The 17,328-nt window shown below is 58.3% G+C and overlaps 1 protein-coding gene across 1 annotated transcript; it reads left to right on the top strand.

Moving 5' to 3' along the window:
• Positions 1 to 3,896: 3,896 nt before the first annotated feature.
• NKX6-3 (NK6 homeobox 3) lies at positions 3,897 to 7,998 on the top strand (the record flags this gene model as incomplete). Its single annotated transcript, XM_082863661.1, has 3 exons — positions 3,897 to 4,278; positions 6,083 to 6,252; positions 7,777 to 7,998. 3 exons carry the CDS (start codon positions 3,897 to 3,899, stop codon positions 7,996 to 7,998), a joined length of 774 nt encoding a protein of 257 aa, XP_082719787.1.
• Between the last annotated feature and the right edge of the window lie 9,330 nt (positions 7,999 to 17,328).

Genomic DNA, 17,328 nt, shown 5'->3' with positions numbered 1-17,328 from the left:
CAATAAATACTATGCAAACCAATAGAAACACTTTAGCAGTATGTACAAAGCACTAACAGCTCAGCTCCTGAGGACTTCTCCAGGCTGTGGGAGGAGTACAGCCTGTCTCTCAGTGAAAGAGGAAGGAAGGGAGTAGGCCTAGGGAATGCACCTGCCCGTTCTCAGGTCAGCCGCCGCCCCGAGGTCTCCCAGAGCGAACTTGGTGCTGGAAGTCCAGGCAGCCGCGGGATGCGGGGCCTGGGCTGGGCAGCCTCAGTGCCCCCATCTGACCAACACCCCACCCTGAACCCCCTGGAGAGGCAGCGCAGGGGGAGAAACGGCTGACCACCAGGAGGCCCCAGCCTGGAAGGAGACCTTCCTGGGCCAGGGCCCCGTCAGGGCAGGACGGAGACGGCGGCTGGCTGTTCCTCGCCTCGGTGCCATCGGGGAAGAGCCTTAAGTTACACCAGAGCCCCCGGCAGAGGGAGGCCCGAATCAGCACAACGCGCCTGCCCCGCGCGGCACCCTCCGGGCCAGGAGGGAGACTGCAGGCTCTTCTCGTCCGCCCGAGGGCCACTGTGTGTGGATGTCCGGTCACCTTCCTCCCTGCCGCTCTGCCGAGATGTCCTCAGAACACATCCGAACCTTCCAAGTAGCACAGAAGCTCCCTCGATGTCAGAGCCCCCCAACCCCCGAGGCCCCGGCTGGCCCCGGCGCACAGGTGTTCTGGTGGGTCCGGGCGGGGCTGGCCGGGCTCCCCGAGGGGCGGGCGGGGAGTGGGAGCTTGAGCGCGCGCGTCGGTCCGCGAGCTCCAGACCCAACCCCCGCGGGGGCCGCGCGCAGAGCATCCCCGCCGGCCGGTCCCTCCGCCCCGCCGCGGCCGGCCGGACTCAGTGAAGGCCGAGGAAGACAGGCGCAGGGCCGCCTCCCGCCGCGATCTGCCGCCGCCGACCCAGTAGCTCCTGTAGAGCCGCGGCCCCGGCCCCGGTTGCGCTTTGGCTCGTCGCTCTGTCTGGCTTGGCTGCTTGGCCCGCCGGCCCCCGGGCGTCGGCGGCATGCTGCGTTCGCTGCTAGTAGGAGCTGTAGGGGAGAGGTTTGGGGTCGCCACATAATGCCTAGAGAATGCTGCAGTCTGCACCTTAGATGCTGTTTAGAAGTTTTGGAGTCACCTTGATTTTTTAAATTGTTATGAAAATGATTCTTTTCTTGACTCCCACACGCTCTGTTCTTGGGAGGGACTTCCCACCGCACACCCCACTCCACTCCGATGTATCGACCATTCTCCCTACACCAGCTGAACAAATGTCAAAATTAATAAAGAACTCGACTCATGGCACAGGCCTCCATCTCTCCTTCCCGGCGCATCTTTGGGGAGTGTGGAGAGGGGGCGCTGGGGGAGTCTGGGGGTGATCAGTCTGCAGGGAGGCGCCCACCTTCTCTGGAAACCTGGACAGCCCCTTAATCAGGACCACCCACTCTAGGAGAGGCACTCCCCACCCCGCAGATGGTAGAGCAGATTTCTGTCCCACCTGAGGACCATGTGATGGGGCAAGTCCAAGATGTTGGGAGGGGGGCGCGCCACAAGCACCAGGGTACGTGGCTGAGCCCACAGTGGGCATACACTAAGGGGGACCCTCCCCCACAGTGCTCCCTGTGAAGGCATCTGGCCACTGCAGGCAATGCCATTCAGAGTTCAAGAACTTCCAAGAAAATCGCCCTGTTCCCAACTAGCTCCTAACACTTCATGCAAGGCTGGTCACCAAGCTGGCCTCAGTTTCCTCATCTGTCAAATGGGGGAAGGGATTAAGCGATTGCAAAAGTCTCTTCAGTTTGTCATCCTGGGAGTCCTGAACACAAGTGCCTTTGTCAAGCTTGGCGATAAATAAGAATAAAATTATTTACTGCAGGTTTTCCTCCTCACGAGTTCCCATCATTGGTGGGGGGTCGGGGGGTGGCCAAGCACAGTCACAGGGTCCTAGGAGCACTCCCCGCCCTCACTCTGATTGTGAAGCTTCTCAGCATCAGAAAAGACATCCAGGCCAAGGGACCAGCGACGGCTGTGCACTGGCCTCGCCCAGAGGGTTTTGTAAAGCACAGGTTCAGGATCACAAATGCCTAGGTGATTCCTGCAGCAACACTGGGAACTGGAGCTGTTTCCCAAATGGTTGTGATGGGCAGCTTCGGAGCGCAGCCAATTCAGACCGATAAGAAATTTTCTCCTTTTTAATCCAAACTTCCAGAAAAACAAGGTCCACAGCCTTGTTGGGGTCTTTCTTGTGTTAACCTACGTCATCTACGCTACAGGGTCATGGCCAATTCCAGCCCAAGCAGATAACAGCAGCATGGGGAGAGCCGGCTCTCTGTGAGAGGGGAGCCTCCCCTCAGCCTGGGCCGTTGGCCTCCTGCAGGAAACCCGGGAGCAGGCTTGTCTCCACCTGCCAGAGGGTGACCGTGGGCTGGTCAGAAGCGGCTTTGGGACTGCCAGGCAGAGGAGGGACAGAAGTCCGTCTGTCAGGCAGCCGCTGTTTCTCCTGTCATTTTGCATGTCCGGACCAGCGACGTGCTGATTGCCATTTTAAAAAAAACTGCAGGAAAGGGTGCTGCTCCATGCAGAAATGACCCAAGTTATTTACTGCATTTTCCCTGTTGGTAAAACAGGAGAGAGACCCCAGTAGAGCCTTGTATGTTGTAAAAATTCATTAGGAAGAGAAAGTCATATGGGTGCTTGGCGATTCAACCTAGTCTCGTCCGTCAAATATTTACTGAACACCAACCTAGAGCCCAGCACAGGCGCCGCCACTGAATCAGCGGCCATCTCAGCCATCAGAGGTTTCCATCCCAGGTGCCCAGCCAGGCAAAACATGACAGAGGCACAAATGAGTCCTCAGAGGAGGAGAAAGGGAGGACAGAGGGATCAGAGAAGGCTGCCCAGAGGCAGAGGCAGAGGCAGAGCCAGGAAGCACCCGCAGCCAGCACTCCCAGAGACGCCCCGCTCCCACCCCCTGCCCCAGGCTGCCGGGCAGGTTCCCACCCCCAGGCTCTCAGGCCCCAAAGTCCAGCCTCCCCACTTACCCGGCCCAGCACGGAGGAGGGAAGCAAAGCATCATGTCCAGACTGCACACTCCCCCAGAGGCTTGGGCATGTGCACAGAAAGGGGCCTGGACACCTCAGAACAGCATCCCCTGAGCCCACAGGGGGGGCCCCCCGGAGTGCTTTTTCCTAGATGCTTATTTGGGGGACCAGGAGCTGGTGGACCCTCTGAGAATGAACATAGGTTCCAGAGCACTCTCTCTTTTCTTTCTCCCCCTCTCTCTCCCCACACCCCCCCATCTCTCTCTCTCTCTCTCTCTCTCTCTCTCTCTCTCTCTCTCTGGAGTGCGCGCGCGCGGGCGCGCGCACGCACGCACACACACACACACACACACACACACACACGCTGGCTGATTTTACAGTCAATCTTTCAAAGTGCAATTTGTCTAGGAAAAGCCAATGTGAGGCCCGTGAGGGTTTCCACCAATGGCGACGCGGCTCGAGCAGCTCAGCCAGTCTCGGGTCTGTATTCTAATGGGCCCCATCTTTATCAGGGAAATGTTGCTTCTCTGAACTTGAAACTTCTCATGGAGGATCCCTAGACTCTGAGGCAGAGAAGGGGCCTGAGCTGAGGCGGGGGAAGCCGCCTCTCCCCAGGCCGGGCAGGGACAGAGGGCTCGCACCTGCCCTGGGAGCACCTGACTTCCCGCGGCTGACGTGGTCGCGGCCCCGGGCAAGGGCTGGGCTGGATGCCTGGGTGGGAGGGCGGCCTGGGGCTCGGGCAGCTTTGACCCTCCGGAGCTGCCATGGGATTCTGGGCCGGAGCTCGGGGGCTCTAGGGGTCTGGATTTGGGTTTCCCTCCTCCCCTTGGCCCTTTGGCGGGGCCATGGAGTCCAACCTGCAGGGCCCGTTCCTGCTGAACAACGCGCCGCTGGCTCAGTTCTCGGAGGTGAAGGCCCCTGTGTGCCAGTACTCTGTGCAGAACTCCTTCTACAAGCTCAGCCCCCAGGGACTGGGCCCCCAGCTGCCCGCCGGGACCCCGCACGGGATCACGGACATCCTCAGCAGGCCCGTGGCCGCGCCGAACAGCAGCCTCCTCTCCGGCTACCCCCACGTGGCCGGCTTCGGTGGGCTCGGCTCCCAGGGGGTCTACTACGGTCCCCAGGTGGGGAATTTCTCCAAGGCGGGGAACGAGTACCCCACCCGGACCCGGAACTGCTGGGCGGACACGGGCCAGGACTGGCGAGCTGGGCGGCCGTGCGGCAACAGTGAGTACGGGGAGGGGGGGTGACGGGGGACGGGAACGGATGCTCACAGGGGTCCTCGGCCGCCATCCGACAGCCTGGGGCAGACCCCAGGGTCCGGCCCTCCACCTGGTGCAGCACAGGCTTCTCCCCTCCCCCTCCCACCCCGGCTTCGCTCGGATGGGCGTCTTGACCCCCGCCCTCACTCCTCACCAGCTGCCCTCCTGGGGAAGCCGGGGTCCCAGGAGACCACACGGCTCACCCCCACCCTGTGTACGGTCCTGCTCACCTCCGTCTCCCGCCCAGAGCCCGTGTCACCACTTCGTCCAAGCAGGCAAATGCCGTCCCCAGCGAGAATCTGCCACTGCATCACCTTCCTAGAGCCCCCCGCGCGTGCTGGCAGCACTCAGGGACACAGAATGTACCCTGAGCCCATCTCGGTCCCACTGCCATCAAGGGGGCCTGCTTCCCTCCTCGGGGTTTATGTCAACAACAGCACCCGTACCACCCAGCCTCCGCAAACAGCTGCTGAGTCCAGCCCCACTGGGCCCTCGCTGTCGGGGGGCCTCACCCACCCATCCCCAAACCATGGTTTTCAGAGAGTTGGTCTGGGGCCCCCAGGATGCCAGTCAGACCTGGAGGAGGTGGCAGGTCGTGCACAGGCAGGGGAGCGTCACCCGGGAGGCAGGGGGAGGGACAGTGGCTGCAGGAGCCACCCCTGGGCCCGGATCAGGCAGGGCCAGAGGGGGCCTCCACTTCCGTCCCACCTGGGGGCTCCTCCACTGGCACAGGGGCTTGGGTGGCCCAGGAAAGCCCGAAGCAACCTGCCTTCCGCCCACTATGCTGCTCGGGACCCTCACACCCCTCGTCAGCCTGAAACACGGCGAGTCCCACAGGGGGCCGAGACCTCATCTCTTGGAAGCTATTCTATAACCTGGTTTGTGGGTGCTTTAGGCCTTGAGCTGTCCCTGTCTCTCACTTCCATGTCCCCCTACCCACACGCACCCCGTTTCCACACCCCTGCCCTTCAACCCCGAATGCACGTATACACATAGGGAAGTATCTGAGTCAGTGGCTGGATTAACACAAGGCGGGGGGACTGAGGGTGACAGCCTCTCAGGAGGTCTCATCTCCTTTCTGGGCCTCGGCTTCCTCACCTGTAAAGTGAGGACATGAGGTGTGAGGGTCGGCTGCACTGCACAAGGCCCTACACGTGGGCATTCTGCTTCCCCTGGTCCCTATCCGCCCCCCCCACCACCACGCCGAGCTCCCGAGAGGCTGCCTGGCTGGGCAGGGGTCAGTTCTTGAGGCTCCGTGTCCGGACCCTCCATGGGGTTGAAGCCACATGACTCCCAGGCCTGGTGGCAGGGGAGAGCAGTAACTTGGAACTTAGGGTTCTAGCTTCCCAAAAACCTGGAAAATGGGATCTCAAGAGCAAGGAAGTGGGGAACTCCCAGGCCCCTGGGGCCCTGACGGTGGGTGGAAGGTGCTACATCCGTTTCTCGGTGACCTGAAAGAACATCCCTGAGACCCAGAGGAAACTCCTACCGCCCCTCGGGCTGTGGCTGCATCACTGCGTAGTGAGGGCATTACACAAGGAGACCCAGTTCCAAGCATCCTCTGGCCCTAATCAGCTGAAACCTGGGGCAGGCGCCCTCAGGGTCCCCGCCCACCCAGACATGGCGGAGGTGTGCTGCCTGGGTGAGAGGTGCCGCCGCGCCCCTGCCACCTCAGCGGCTTCTCCGTACGGGCGCTCACCCTGTGGGAGAGGCGGGGCAGGGCTGGCACCCCCAACCCCGCGAACCGCACACTTCCTTCCTCCCACCAGCCCCGGACCCCCTGAGCGACAGCATTCACAAGAAGAAGCACACCCGGCCCACCTTCACGGGGCACCAGATCTTTGCCCTGGAGAAGACCTTCGAGCAGACCAAGTACTTGGCGGGTCCCGAGAGGGCGCGGCTGGCATACTCGCTGGGGATGACCGAGTCGCAGGTCAAGGTGAGTGTGTGAGGGACAAGAAGGTGTCTGCCTGGCAGCGAGGAGCCCCACTCTCCTGGCAACCGCAGCTCAGTGGGGACTCACCGTCCTGGTGTTTGGGCACCGCCTGCCCACCTAACCCTGGAGACGGTAATAATGACCCTAACACCAAATGGCTGTCATCTCCTGAGCCCTGTTCTGAGAGCCTTATGTGTAGCAGCCCATTTGAACCTCACAGCCGCCTGGCGGTGGGCCTGATTACCCATCTTACAGGTGAAGAAACAGTCTCAGCTGAGCCTCTTGCCCCAGGCCACCGGCTGGTAAGTGAGTACCCTGGATTAGAGGGCTCTAACCTCATGCCTTCCCCTCCTCTGCACGTCGAGGCTACAAGTTTCAAGAGCTGATGGCAGCCTCTGGGCCGGATCAGAGCTGGCTTCAGGCTTGTTCCGTTAGCCAGGCAAACGAGCCCACCTTGGTTCACCAAACTCGAAAGTGAAGATAACTGCCCCCCACGCCTGCCCATGAAGTCTGAGCCTCTTTGCTCAGCTCGGGGCAAGGCTGCCTCTCACACTGCACACCTCGGGCCTGAGCTCGGTGGGTAAGGCAGCTTCTGTCCCCTCAGGCTCCTGGGGGGACCCCTGGCAACTCTGAGGCTCACTGTTCCCTGAGGGGCTCTGGCGGGGGGCACCAAAGAAGCAAGCTCTGGGCTATGCTGTAACTGCCCGGCACTGTGACAAGGCGATGGGCTTGAGGGGAGAAGGAAGCACAGGGGCAGCCGGGGACCCTGGCCTGGGCGCCCTCAGGGCGCTGCATCTCCAGCCGGCCAACCCCCAGGCAGCTCCCTCCAGCCAACGTTAACTCCCAAGGAGAGGAAGCGCCGAGTCTAAGAGGAAGGCCTTTCCGTACCACTCTGCTTCTTTGGGTCCTTTCTGCACGCTTCTGTCTCCAGTAATGAGCATGTGTTATTTTTGTAGCTGGGGGGCAATGATTCATGAAGCTCAGTGAAGGTCTGTGAGGTTAAAAGCACGTCAGCCCCTTCCAGCCAAGTACTCAGATGGCAAAGGAGAGGCAGATACACCGCAGGGAGGCTTGGAGCTAAGACGAAAGGGCTGCTGCACTCACATTTGTTTTTATTTTATTGCCCCCCTCAGAAAAAAAAAGTAGTGTGACTATGACAGCCTCGTCCATTGCTGAACCATTTATTTTACGATCAAGATGAGGCTGGGGGCGGGGGGCTTCCCTGGTGGCGCAGTGGTTGAAAGTCCACCTGCCGATGCAGGCGACACGGGTTCGTGCCCCGGTCCGGGAGGATCCCGCATGCCGCAGAGCGGCTGGGCCCGTGAGCCATGGCCACTGAGCCTGCGCGTCCGGAGCCTGTGCTCCGCAATGGGAGAGGCCACAACAGCGAGAGGCCCGCGTACCACACACACACACACAAAAAGATGAGGCTAGGGGGATACTTGCCACCGAGTGGAGCCGCCCTCCCCAAAGGGGCCCTGTGCACGCTGCATGCCAGCGTGATCCTCAGGGCCCTTCTCCTCCCAGGTGTGGTTCCAGAACCGGAGGACCAAGTGGCGGAAGAAGAGTGCCCTGGAACCCTCGTCCTCCACGCCCCGGGCCTCGGGAGGGGACCGCGCGGCCTCGGAGAATGATGACGACGAGTACAACAAGCCGCTGGACCCCGACTCAGACGACGAGAAGATCCGGCTGCTGCTCCGCAAGCACCGCGCCGCCTTCTCGGTGCTCAGCCTGGGCGCGCACAGCTGACCCCGCCGGCCTCCGCGTCCCCGCGGTTCCCAAAAGGCTAACGGGGGCTGCGGGGGAGGAGTGGGGAGGGGGGAGGATGGAGGGGGAGAAGCAGGAGATGGAGGGGAAGAAGGAGGGGGGGGAGGAGGCCAGTCTCCTAAGGGAGGAGGGGGCAAAGAGGGAGACGTGAACTTGTCCTGAGACCGGGCACACCTTCCGCCGTCTTGCACCTCTGTGGGCCCAGGCCTGGCCCTGCCAGCTCTGCAGATTCTAAGTACACAGGTAGATGAAAAGCGATCAGGCTCTGCGGCCAGGACACTGGCTGTGGGGTCCCAGACACGCCACCGTGGCAGTTGTGGGGGCGGGGGAGCCTTCCCCCAGGGAAACCGTTGGCTCCGGCAAGGGTCTCCCTCTGGGCTGACTGCAGAAGAAGAGCTGGCATGTCCAGGGACCCTCCTCGGACCCTGGCACAGGAAGGATCCCACTTGAAGGGCCAGAGCCCAAAACCTAATCCAGGCGGGAGGAAACCCACCCCGGGGAGGGGAAATGGGTCCCAGCAAAGAAGGAATACCCCTGACACCCAACTCAAGGATCGTGCCCTTGGGAGGAGCTGTCCTCCCGTGATCCCTTCTCCACTCTGCCCTCAGAGGGGATCCCCCAACCCAGGACGGGAAGAGATTAGAAGCGCCCACTGGGGTAAGAGGCAGAGAGAAGGTGAGAAACGCCGGCATCTATGCTGCACCCCAGAGCCTCCCACCTGGGCTCCCCGCGGTGCCTGCCAGTGCACGGACAGGACCCCCAGAGAGAAGGGAGCATCCCGCCGGGGAGGGACTCGGGGCAGGAAGGGACCTCAGAATCCCCTGTTCCTCCAATGGGGTACCCCCGCAGGAGAGGAGAGGACCTGGCGGGAGGCGCTCACATGGAACCCACAACCCTCCCTTCCCGGGAGCACCCAGCAGCCTGGCCTTGGAGCTGGTGCTGCGGAGGGCGCTGCCCAGCAGGTGGGAAGGACGGGGGCTGCAGCAGGCGGGGTGGGTGAGGCCCTAGAGGAATGCAGCACAAAAGGCACCAAGCAGTCGCCCATCTTCACTGGCTTTTAACAAATAAAGGGTAAAAATAAAAGTCCCAGAAACCTCCCCATGGCTCACGTGTTTCCGAAAAACTGTCTGTGGGATCCCAGGCGAGCCAGCTGCCGGGGGGCCCCTCCAGAGGGCAGCGTCTCTGCCCCCAGGGGACAGGGCTCTGGGAATCAGGAGACCTGCAGGCGTGGGTAAGTCTCGGTGGTATGCGCCAGGCAGCGCCATAGTACAGAAGCCCGAGAGGCGTTCAGCAGGGTCCTTGACCTGTAGGAGCTCATGGCCTCATGGGGGAAATTATCTGTGGGGAACTCGGTACCGTAAGGAAAAGATCCCGGGGCAGAGAATAGCAGCAATGACAACGACTGAACACCTACTAACTCTTCCCACGTGGAAGGCCCGACGATGTCACGTGACCCCACCGGAAACCCGGGAGGAGGGCTTGTCCCTCTTGCATGGATGAGAAAACACAGGCCCAGAAGGTACCTACACCAAGTTCCAGAAGTGGGATGAGGCCCCCTGAGCTGACGCCCAGGCCCTCACGTCTACCGCGAGGGGCAGTGCCTTTTGCAGGCCTCTCCTGTAAAACCAGAGGCTGGGATGAGATGTGCTTTCAGGACCTTCCAGCTGTAACCGTCTATGCCAGCTCCAGGAGGCCTCCAAGCTGTGAGCAGCCTGCCCCCTTTGCTGTCCCAGCAAGTCCTTCTGTGGTCCCTTGGGCCCCAAAGGGTGGGAGAATGGGCTGGTGCAGTCGGCCTGGAGCGGGAAGGAGGGTGGGAGGGAGACCCCAGCTCGGGCATCTTGGAAACAGCGGCACCAAGGCTTCATCATAACCCTGCTGGACCCGGAGGATGGAGGGCCATAACAAGAAGACATAGGATGTTTCTGAGCTGTGATCCTCATTCCACAATGAGGCCCACACTCGATCTCTCTCCACGTAAGGTGGGAAGGAAATAAGGACGCACCTGCCTGTGTGCTCCTGGCCACAAGCTGACACAGGGGTCCTGAGCTGCAGCAGGCCGGACGGCCACCTGGGAGGACCCAAGGACCCTCCGGGTACAGCCACAGAGACGAAAAGCTCTGTGAGCCAGACGGGGCCCAGGATTTCCTGAGCACGTTGAGGAGAGTCTGCTGGCCAGAGGAGGCTTTCAACATAATGCAGGTGCAAAGTCATGAGGCAGGCGTGGGGAGAAGCCAGGGACAAGAAAACTGGGCTTGTTTGCCTTCTTTGTAAGTGTATTGCAATCCTAACACTCTATTATAGCTATAATTCTTGCATGTCTGATTCACATTGTCTGGGGTCAGTATTATATCAAGTGAAGGGAAAATTTTTTCTGCCGAGGAAACATTTGCTGAGCTAAAGAAAACTTCCTCCATGTCCAAGTTCTGGGGCACCTGCCACCGGAGCCTCTGAGTCAAGGCCTCCAGCCTTCCTGGAGCCCCCACCTCACCCCTGCTCCCGAGTATGGGGCCAAGCGAGGGAGAGGCACTGCCCAGGCCTCATCTAGGGACCAGATTCCCAGTTTGAAGGAGGAGAAGAGCCACAGGTGAATGGCCCAGATGCCCGAGGGTAATTTGGATAAATTTTGCCCTCTGTGGATGCGTGCACACTCGTGTGTTGTGTGTGTGTGTGTGTGTGTGTGTGTGTGTGTAGCTGGGAGGAACTCAGGACTATTTCACTTCATCCATCATAAAGGAATCGTAAGTCATAGCACCCCCCTTCTCCTTCTCCATCCCCGGTCACAAAGGGCCTTCTTGTATGCGCTGAGTTAAAGAAAGCTACACAACTTTAAGAATATTCATGCTTCTGGCAACTTCCCTCTCACCACAGGAGAAACTTTTCTCCTGTGGGATGAATAAAGAGAAAGACGCTCAGCCCTAGGCTCCTGAGAGCGACCGAGTCCTGCCCTGCCAGCAGCCCAGGAGGCTCCCAAGGCAGGCAAGATTCTGCCCCGTCCACAGCCCTCCCGCTTGCGGCTTCCAGTGTAGGAAAGACCTGACGTGTCCCGAGCAGGGCGGGGCTGAAGCTAGGGATGACATTGTCTTAGCGGGTTCCGAATGGCCATATCCCGATGGCAACAATCAAAGAAAAGAATGGGGACTGAACTCTCAATGCTGGCAATCCCTCCTCCTTCTCAGCCACCCCCAGGATTTGAGCCCAGATACCAGCCAGCCCGAGTCTTTGCCTGAGCATGGCAGAGGGGACTGGGTTCAGTTAGAGCTGGGCTCGAACACTGGCGCCACCACTCTCTGTGTCACTGGGCGAGTGACTTAACCTCTGAGCCTCAGTTTACTCATCTGTAAGATGGGAGTAATTATACATACCTCACACGGTCTCTGTAAGATCAGAACCCATGAGCATGCGTGGCATATACAGACACCCAACAGTATCTGCTATGTTATTTCAAGAGGGCTGTGGAGGCCGACAGGCCCGAGTCTGGGTCCCCATGTCACCAAGTAGTCGCTGGGTCACCGTGACCAAGTTAGGTAACCTCTTGAAATCCAGTCTCCTCATCTGTAAAGTGAAGCTGATATGGTTATCAGCAAGACCCAGCAGAAGATGCACTGAAATCACCTGCAAGGTGTAAAAGGGGGCGGGCATTCCCATAGCGGCGTGCTCACACCCTCTCCTTCCTTCCGCCAGGAAGCGGCAGAGCCAGTCCTAAGCGGGTCTTCTTCACAGTGGGACAGGCAGGTTCAAAGTCACAGCCACCCATTCCTATAAGTACTGAAGTCCCGGCAGGTCAGCTGCTATCGGGAGGTTATGGAAGGCCTCGTGTGTGACCAGATTCATTTACCTGCCAAAAGCCTGAGGTTCTGGACTCTGGGGCACGGAGTCAAGTCAGATGCTGAGGGCTGAATTCAGTTTGCAGACGAGTTTCTTTGGGGGCAGAACAGTGCATTTACAGAAACTTTAGCTGGTCTGTAGGCCGAGCAAGCCTGGTGCCGTGAGTGACCCTCACGATTTCCTGGCACATCCCCGGCCTGGTCCCCACAGGGTCCATCCCCTGCCTGATCCCTGAAGGCATGTGGGTCTATACGTCCTGCTCTGAAGCCTCGATACCCTAAGACATGGTCCATGGACGAGCAGCAGCAGCCTCCCCGGGGCACTTGTTAGAAATGCAGACTCTCAGGTCCCATCTCAACCCTCCCGAATCCGAATCTGCGTTTGTAGCCAGATCCCCAGGTGGTCTGTAGGCGCGAGAAGATGGACGGCGGGCATGACCGTGTGAGTGTGTATGGACGGCCCTCCTTTTCTCAGAGCACAGAGCCTGGCCCAAATTAGGTGCTCAGCAAAAAACTGTTAGATACATAGAGATGCACTGAGCTAAGTTGGGCTTTCTATCCCATCACCAAATGCCCACGGGGACCTGTGCTTCTGAAATCCCCCTTTCTCCTTTGTCAGCCACTGCTAAGAGCTGCCGCCCTGCGTCTCGGCTCTGGGCCTCTCTGAGCCTCGTCCCGCACCTGAGGTGGCCCTGGCTTTGCCTGGGAGGGCTGCGTGTGCCTTGTAGCAGCTGCTTTCTTGTCCCCAGAATGATCTCTCCTTTTGCTCACAGTCAGGTTCCAGCTGTGTTTTACGTGGTTTCAAATGCTATGAATCAACGTACCCAAGGTCAAAACTCCTTGTCTTTCCATTCTAAGGCCAGGGCTGTGTCAGCTGCCAGGTGTATGAGGACCTGAAAGTTACAGAGGACACAAGAGGACTAGATGAGGGCCCCTCATCAAAGGCTCCCTGATCAAGGGCACTGCAGCGCACACAAGCGGACTAGATGAGGGCCCCTCATCAAAGGCTCCCTGATCAAGGGCACTGCAGTGCACGGTTACAGTGAACACTGTTCTTCTCGGTATGGTTTCTGATGCTTTATAACTGATGGCCAGTGTCCCTGGATGGAGCAGACACGCCACAGCCAGAGAAAATATTCATTTAGGCAGTCTCCTAAGCTCGCCTGACGCTAGGCCTTGTCAGACATACAGATACCCAGGGCCTTTCCGGGATATTCTGGGTGGGTGTGGCCCTGGAATGTGCCTGGTTAACAAGTGCCCCAGGACTTGGCAGTGGACAAATTTGGCAAATGGTGATCTTAGAAGCCCAACTTGACTTAAGTTCACGTTGGCTCTCCCAGAGTTGTTCTGTGACCCACGCTGAATTCTACAACTTCTCCTTCCTGCCCAGGAGACAAAGACCCACATAGTCAGGGGAGGCAGCAGGGGTGCAAGAAAAGGTGCAAAGGGTCTGGGTCTTCTTCCTCAGGAAGGACAGAGAGATGGCAGGACCCTTCTGGTTTCCTGCTGCCACTGGCATCAGTCCTGTGCCTGTGATACTATGGAAAGATCTGATACACTCAAACCTCCAAAGGCTCTTGGGAGAGACCCTGCCCTAACTAAGGAATTTGCTAACCCGCTGCCTCTATGTTCTGGAAGAGAAAGCAGCGTTGGCCTTGCAGTTCCAGCGCTGCTTTGGCCGGGGCACCACATGCCACGGTGGAAACAGCCAGGGCAGAGGGCTCTGCAGCCCAGCTGCGGGAAAACTGTAGAGTACTGTGCGCTGCCCAGTAAACGGCAGCTTCCCCTCTGCGAGCAGGAAAAGGGCACAGCGCGCTTCTGTGGTTTGGGCTCGCCGGGTGTGGACCCCTGCGGCCTCTGATAAGGCCACCCTGGAGAACAACCTACCTGCCATTTTTTTGATTGATCTTGTGTGGGCAGGCCGACCCACCCCCATCTCCGGGCACGGATGACTGACACCACTCTAAGCCAATCAGTGAATGCCACCTCCCTGGTCACGTGATGGATTGGTCCAGGGATGGGCCCGCGGCTCAGTCCCGACCAATGAGCGAAGGACCAGGTTGCTCTGGGGAGTGCCCGCTTCCCTCTCTACCTGGAGCGCCAAGTGGCCTGGCCATTGGCCTGCCCGGGAAGGGGCCAGCCCGGTGGAAAGAGGATCTGAGAGCGGGACTGAACTGGTGACAGTGTTTCAGCCAAGCCTAGCCTTTTCAGGAGACAAGACACACCCTTTTGTCTTCAGTCTGGTTGAGCTGGGTTTCTATAATTTACAGCTCAAAGAACACTATTGGAGTAAAAAAATGTTTCTTTTACCCCTGTTGTTTGCTTATAGGCTGGCCCTGCCAGGGAGCCTGTAGGGACATGGGGACAGATGGCCAAAGGGGAGCTGCGCTGGGTTCGGGTTTCCCAGCCTTCCTTCCTTGACAGCTGTCCCCTCACTTCCTCTCTTTACTCCCCAGCTCTCCTCTCTCGGCTCTGGCCCCTGGTAATGGACCATCCTTCGTGACAGGAAGGGACTGGGTTAAACCTCCCATCCCCAGCTTTTATTCTTCCAAGCCGTGATCAGATTCCTGATGAGAGCAGCGCCTAGCCCTGGTGGGGAGCAACACTTATGTTGCGGCCGGTGGGTGGCGGCATGTCTGCCGGCTCAGGCTGCCTGGGAGGAGATGGGCGGTCTGTCCGCCCCACCCCCAAGGCTGAGGAAATCCTCCAGAGACCCTACGAGTCCAGGATTTGGAGTAGCAACTGCCTCCCACCCCCTGCCGTGCCACCCCCTGCTGTGCCACCCCCTGCAGCCTCCTCTATCATCTGTCTTGTGCTGCTCTGCTGAGAAGAGTCGAGCTGCAGGCCCCTTCTTGCCATGTTTGAGCTGTGCCAAGTCTACGAGTAACAGAACAGAAGCTGCTCAGATCCAATCTTGTTACCAGTCATTTGCAGGCCCAGGAGCCTTCTGCCCTAAGGGCTCAGAGCATCCTCGGTGGTCCTGATGCTTCTCTCCCAGAAGCCCCACCTTAGATGCCCTGACCTGGCCCCTCCAATACTCTGTCACTCTTCAGAGCAATGAACCAGAGGCTGACCCGACCTTTGACGACAGCTTTGGGGGCAGGTGGGGCGAGGACCCAGTTTGCACAGGTGGGAAGAGAGCTTCAGAGGACAGGGGGGGCGGGCTGGGCGGGCTAACCTCCAGCAGAACCCCCTGGGGCAGGACACATTCTTTTTTTTTTTTTAATGTTTTGATATGTGGAAATTTTTTTTTTACTTTTATTTATTTTTTGGCTGCATTGGGTCTTCGTTGCTGCACACGAGCTTTCTCTAGTTGCGGCGAGCGGGGGCTACTCTTCGTTGTGGTGCACGGGCTTCTCATTGCAGTGGCTTCTCTTGTTGCAAAGCACGGGCTGTAGGTGCGTGGGTTTCAGTAGTTGTGGCACATGGTCTCACTAGTTGCGGCACACAGGCTCTAGAGCGCAGGCTCAGTAGTTGTGGCGTGCGGGTTTAGCTGCTCCGCAGCATGTGGGATCTTCCCAGACCAGGGATTGAACCCGTGTCCCCTGCGTTAGCAGGCGGATTCTTAACCACTGCGTCACCAGGGAAGTCCCCAGGACACATTCTTAAACCAACAGTTGTCTCGTCCTACTCGTTCCAGGGGGAAGGCGGTGATGTTGGCAGTGGTAGAGAGGCTCGTTGCCCCCCACGTAGAGCAGCTTGCCGACCTCTTTCCCACAGCCAACCCAGAAGGCTCTCATTCAGGGCCCTTCATTAGGCCTCTCTTAGTGGGCAAACACACATCATTAATCTTGGTAAAGTGAGTGAAAGCACATTCACCTGTCCAAGCAGGAGAATTAATGTTGTGTCAATAGGAAACTCGTGTTTACCTCTGGCCTTTATGTCTTCCCTTTGCTATGAACACCCCAGGGTGGGGTGCGGGACCGCCCAGATGTGGGACTGTAGTTAGAAGAGAAAAACAAAACCTCACAGCCCAGGTGCTGGCCGCAGACAAGGGGGTGGTAACAGCAGTGCATCGGGGCAGAGCCTCTCTCCCTGCACCGTGGGCCTAGGGACACATGCTCCCTACCCCGCGGGGACACAGTGGCTGCCAGAGACACCTTTTTCTTTTTCTTCCCAGCACACAAGGCTATGATCTCTCACACCAGCACGGGCTGAATGGGGCCACTGTTTACTGAGCACCTACTAAGTGCCCGGCACTGTGTGTGGTGACTGACCCATATTTCCCAAGAATCCTCCAAAGCAGGTATGCTGCCTTTTTCTCAGATAAAGAAGATACTGCAAGCTGTACAGCAGAAATTAGCACAACATTGTAAATCAACTATACTTCAACTAAATAAATAAATAAATTTTTAAAAAGGGAGGTACTGCAGTGCAGAAAAATGCAATAGGTTAGCCTCGAGGCCACACACGGAGAGCAGGTGGGTTTGAACCCAGGTCCGACTCCAAAGCCAGCATTTCCCCAGTAAGCCTCACACAGGCACTTTCACTGCAGGCGGGATCAGGTACAACGCGTGAGGATAAGTGTAAAGACGGGAAGACTCCAGAAGGCCCTTCTGGGTCGTTCTCCACCGCCCCACCCCGGGAATGGCTCACTGAGGGAGGGGCAGGGAGCAGCCAGGCTGGGCCACTGACTTGAGTGTGAGGGTGTGTGTGTGCCTGTGTGCCCCAGGAAAAGAACCCAAACTGGCCGATAAGATCCCTCCTTTCCAGAGCAAAGCACCAATTAAACACAGGGCAGATGTGAGCAAATAAAGCTGTGGCGTCCGGAGGGAAAATCAATATGAGATTATACGCCCGAGCCCAGTCATATACCAATTAATAAGCATGGGTGCGGCCGGGTGCCGGGGGAGATAAGTCCCCCAGCCACAGGCGGGCGCTGCCTGTACCTGCCCCCGGCTCAGATGGGGCTGCAGGCCCTGGTTCCAGAGGGGGCCCCAGACTGAACAGTGAAGGGTCGGGGAAGGAAGCGGGGAAGAAGAGAAAGAGAGCTTCCCTCAGTCAGCTGGGAGTAGAAGGAAGAGGGTGTGATGGGTGAGAGATGCGTGCGAGGGTGGTACCCACTGGAAGGGGACAAGCAACTCAGACCACGCAGACAGGCTGCTTGATACTTCATTTGCCACAGAAGACATAAGGCGCTCGCTTTTGGAAAGTGAGTGGCAAAAAATGGCAAAAATGGGAAAACCGGAAAACAAATTTCTACCCCCAAGAAATGATTTTGGAAGCCCCTGGTTTATTCGGTCCACGTTTTATTTAATTTAGAAAGTACAAAAGAATCTAAAACAGCATGAATATATGGATATGTATAACCGAATGGCTTTGCTGTACACCTGGAACTCACACAACCTTGTAAATCAACTAGACGCCAATAGAATCTAAATTTAAAATAAATGAATTTTTAAAAAAAGAAAGTACAGCCAAGCAGTTAATCAGGTGATAAAAGACAAGTGGCAAAGGTTTGCCGAACAGGACCGGGTGACCAACGGGG

Source organism: Leucopleurus acutus, assembly GCF_964270905.1.
Source record: "Leucopleurus acutus genome assembly, chromosome: 21".
Lineage (NCBI taxonomy): Eukaryota > Metazoa > Chordata > Mammalia > Artiodactyla > Delphinidae > Leucopleurus > Leucopleurus acutus.
This window is presented reverse-complemented; position numbering and strand designations above follow the sequence as displayed.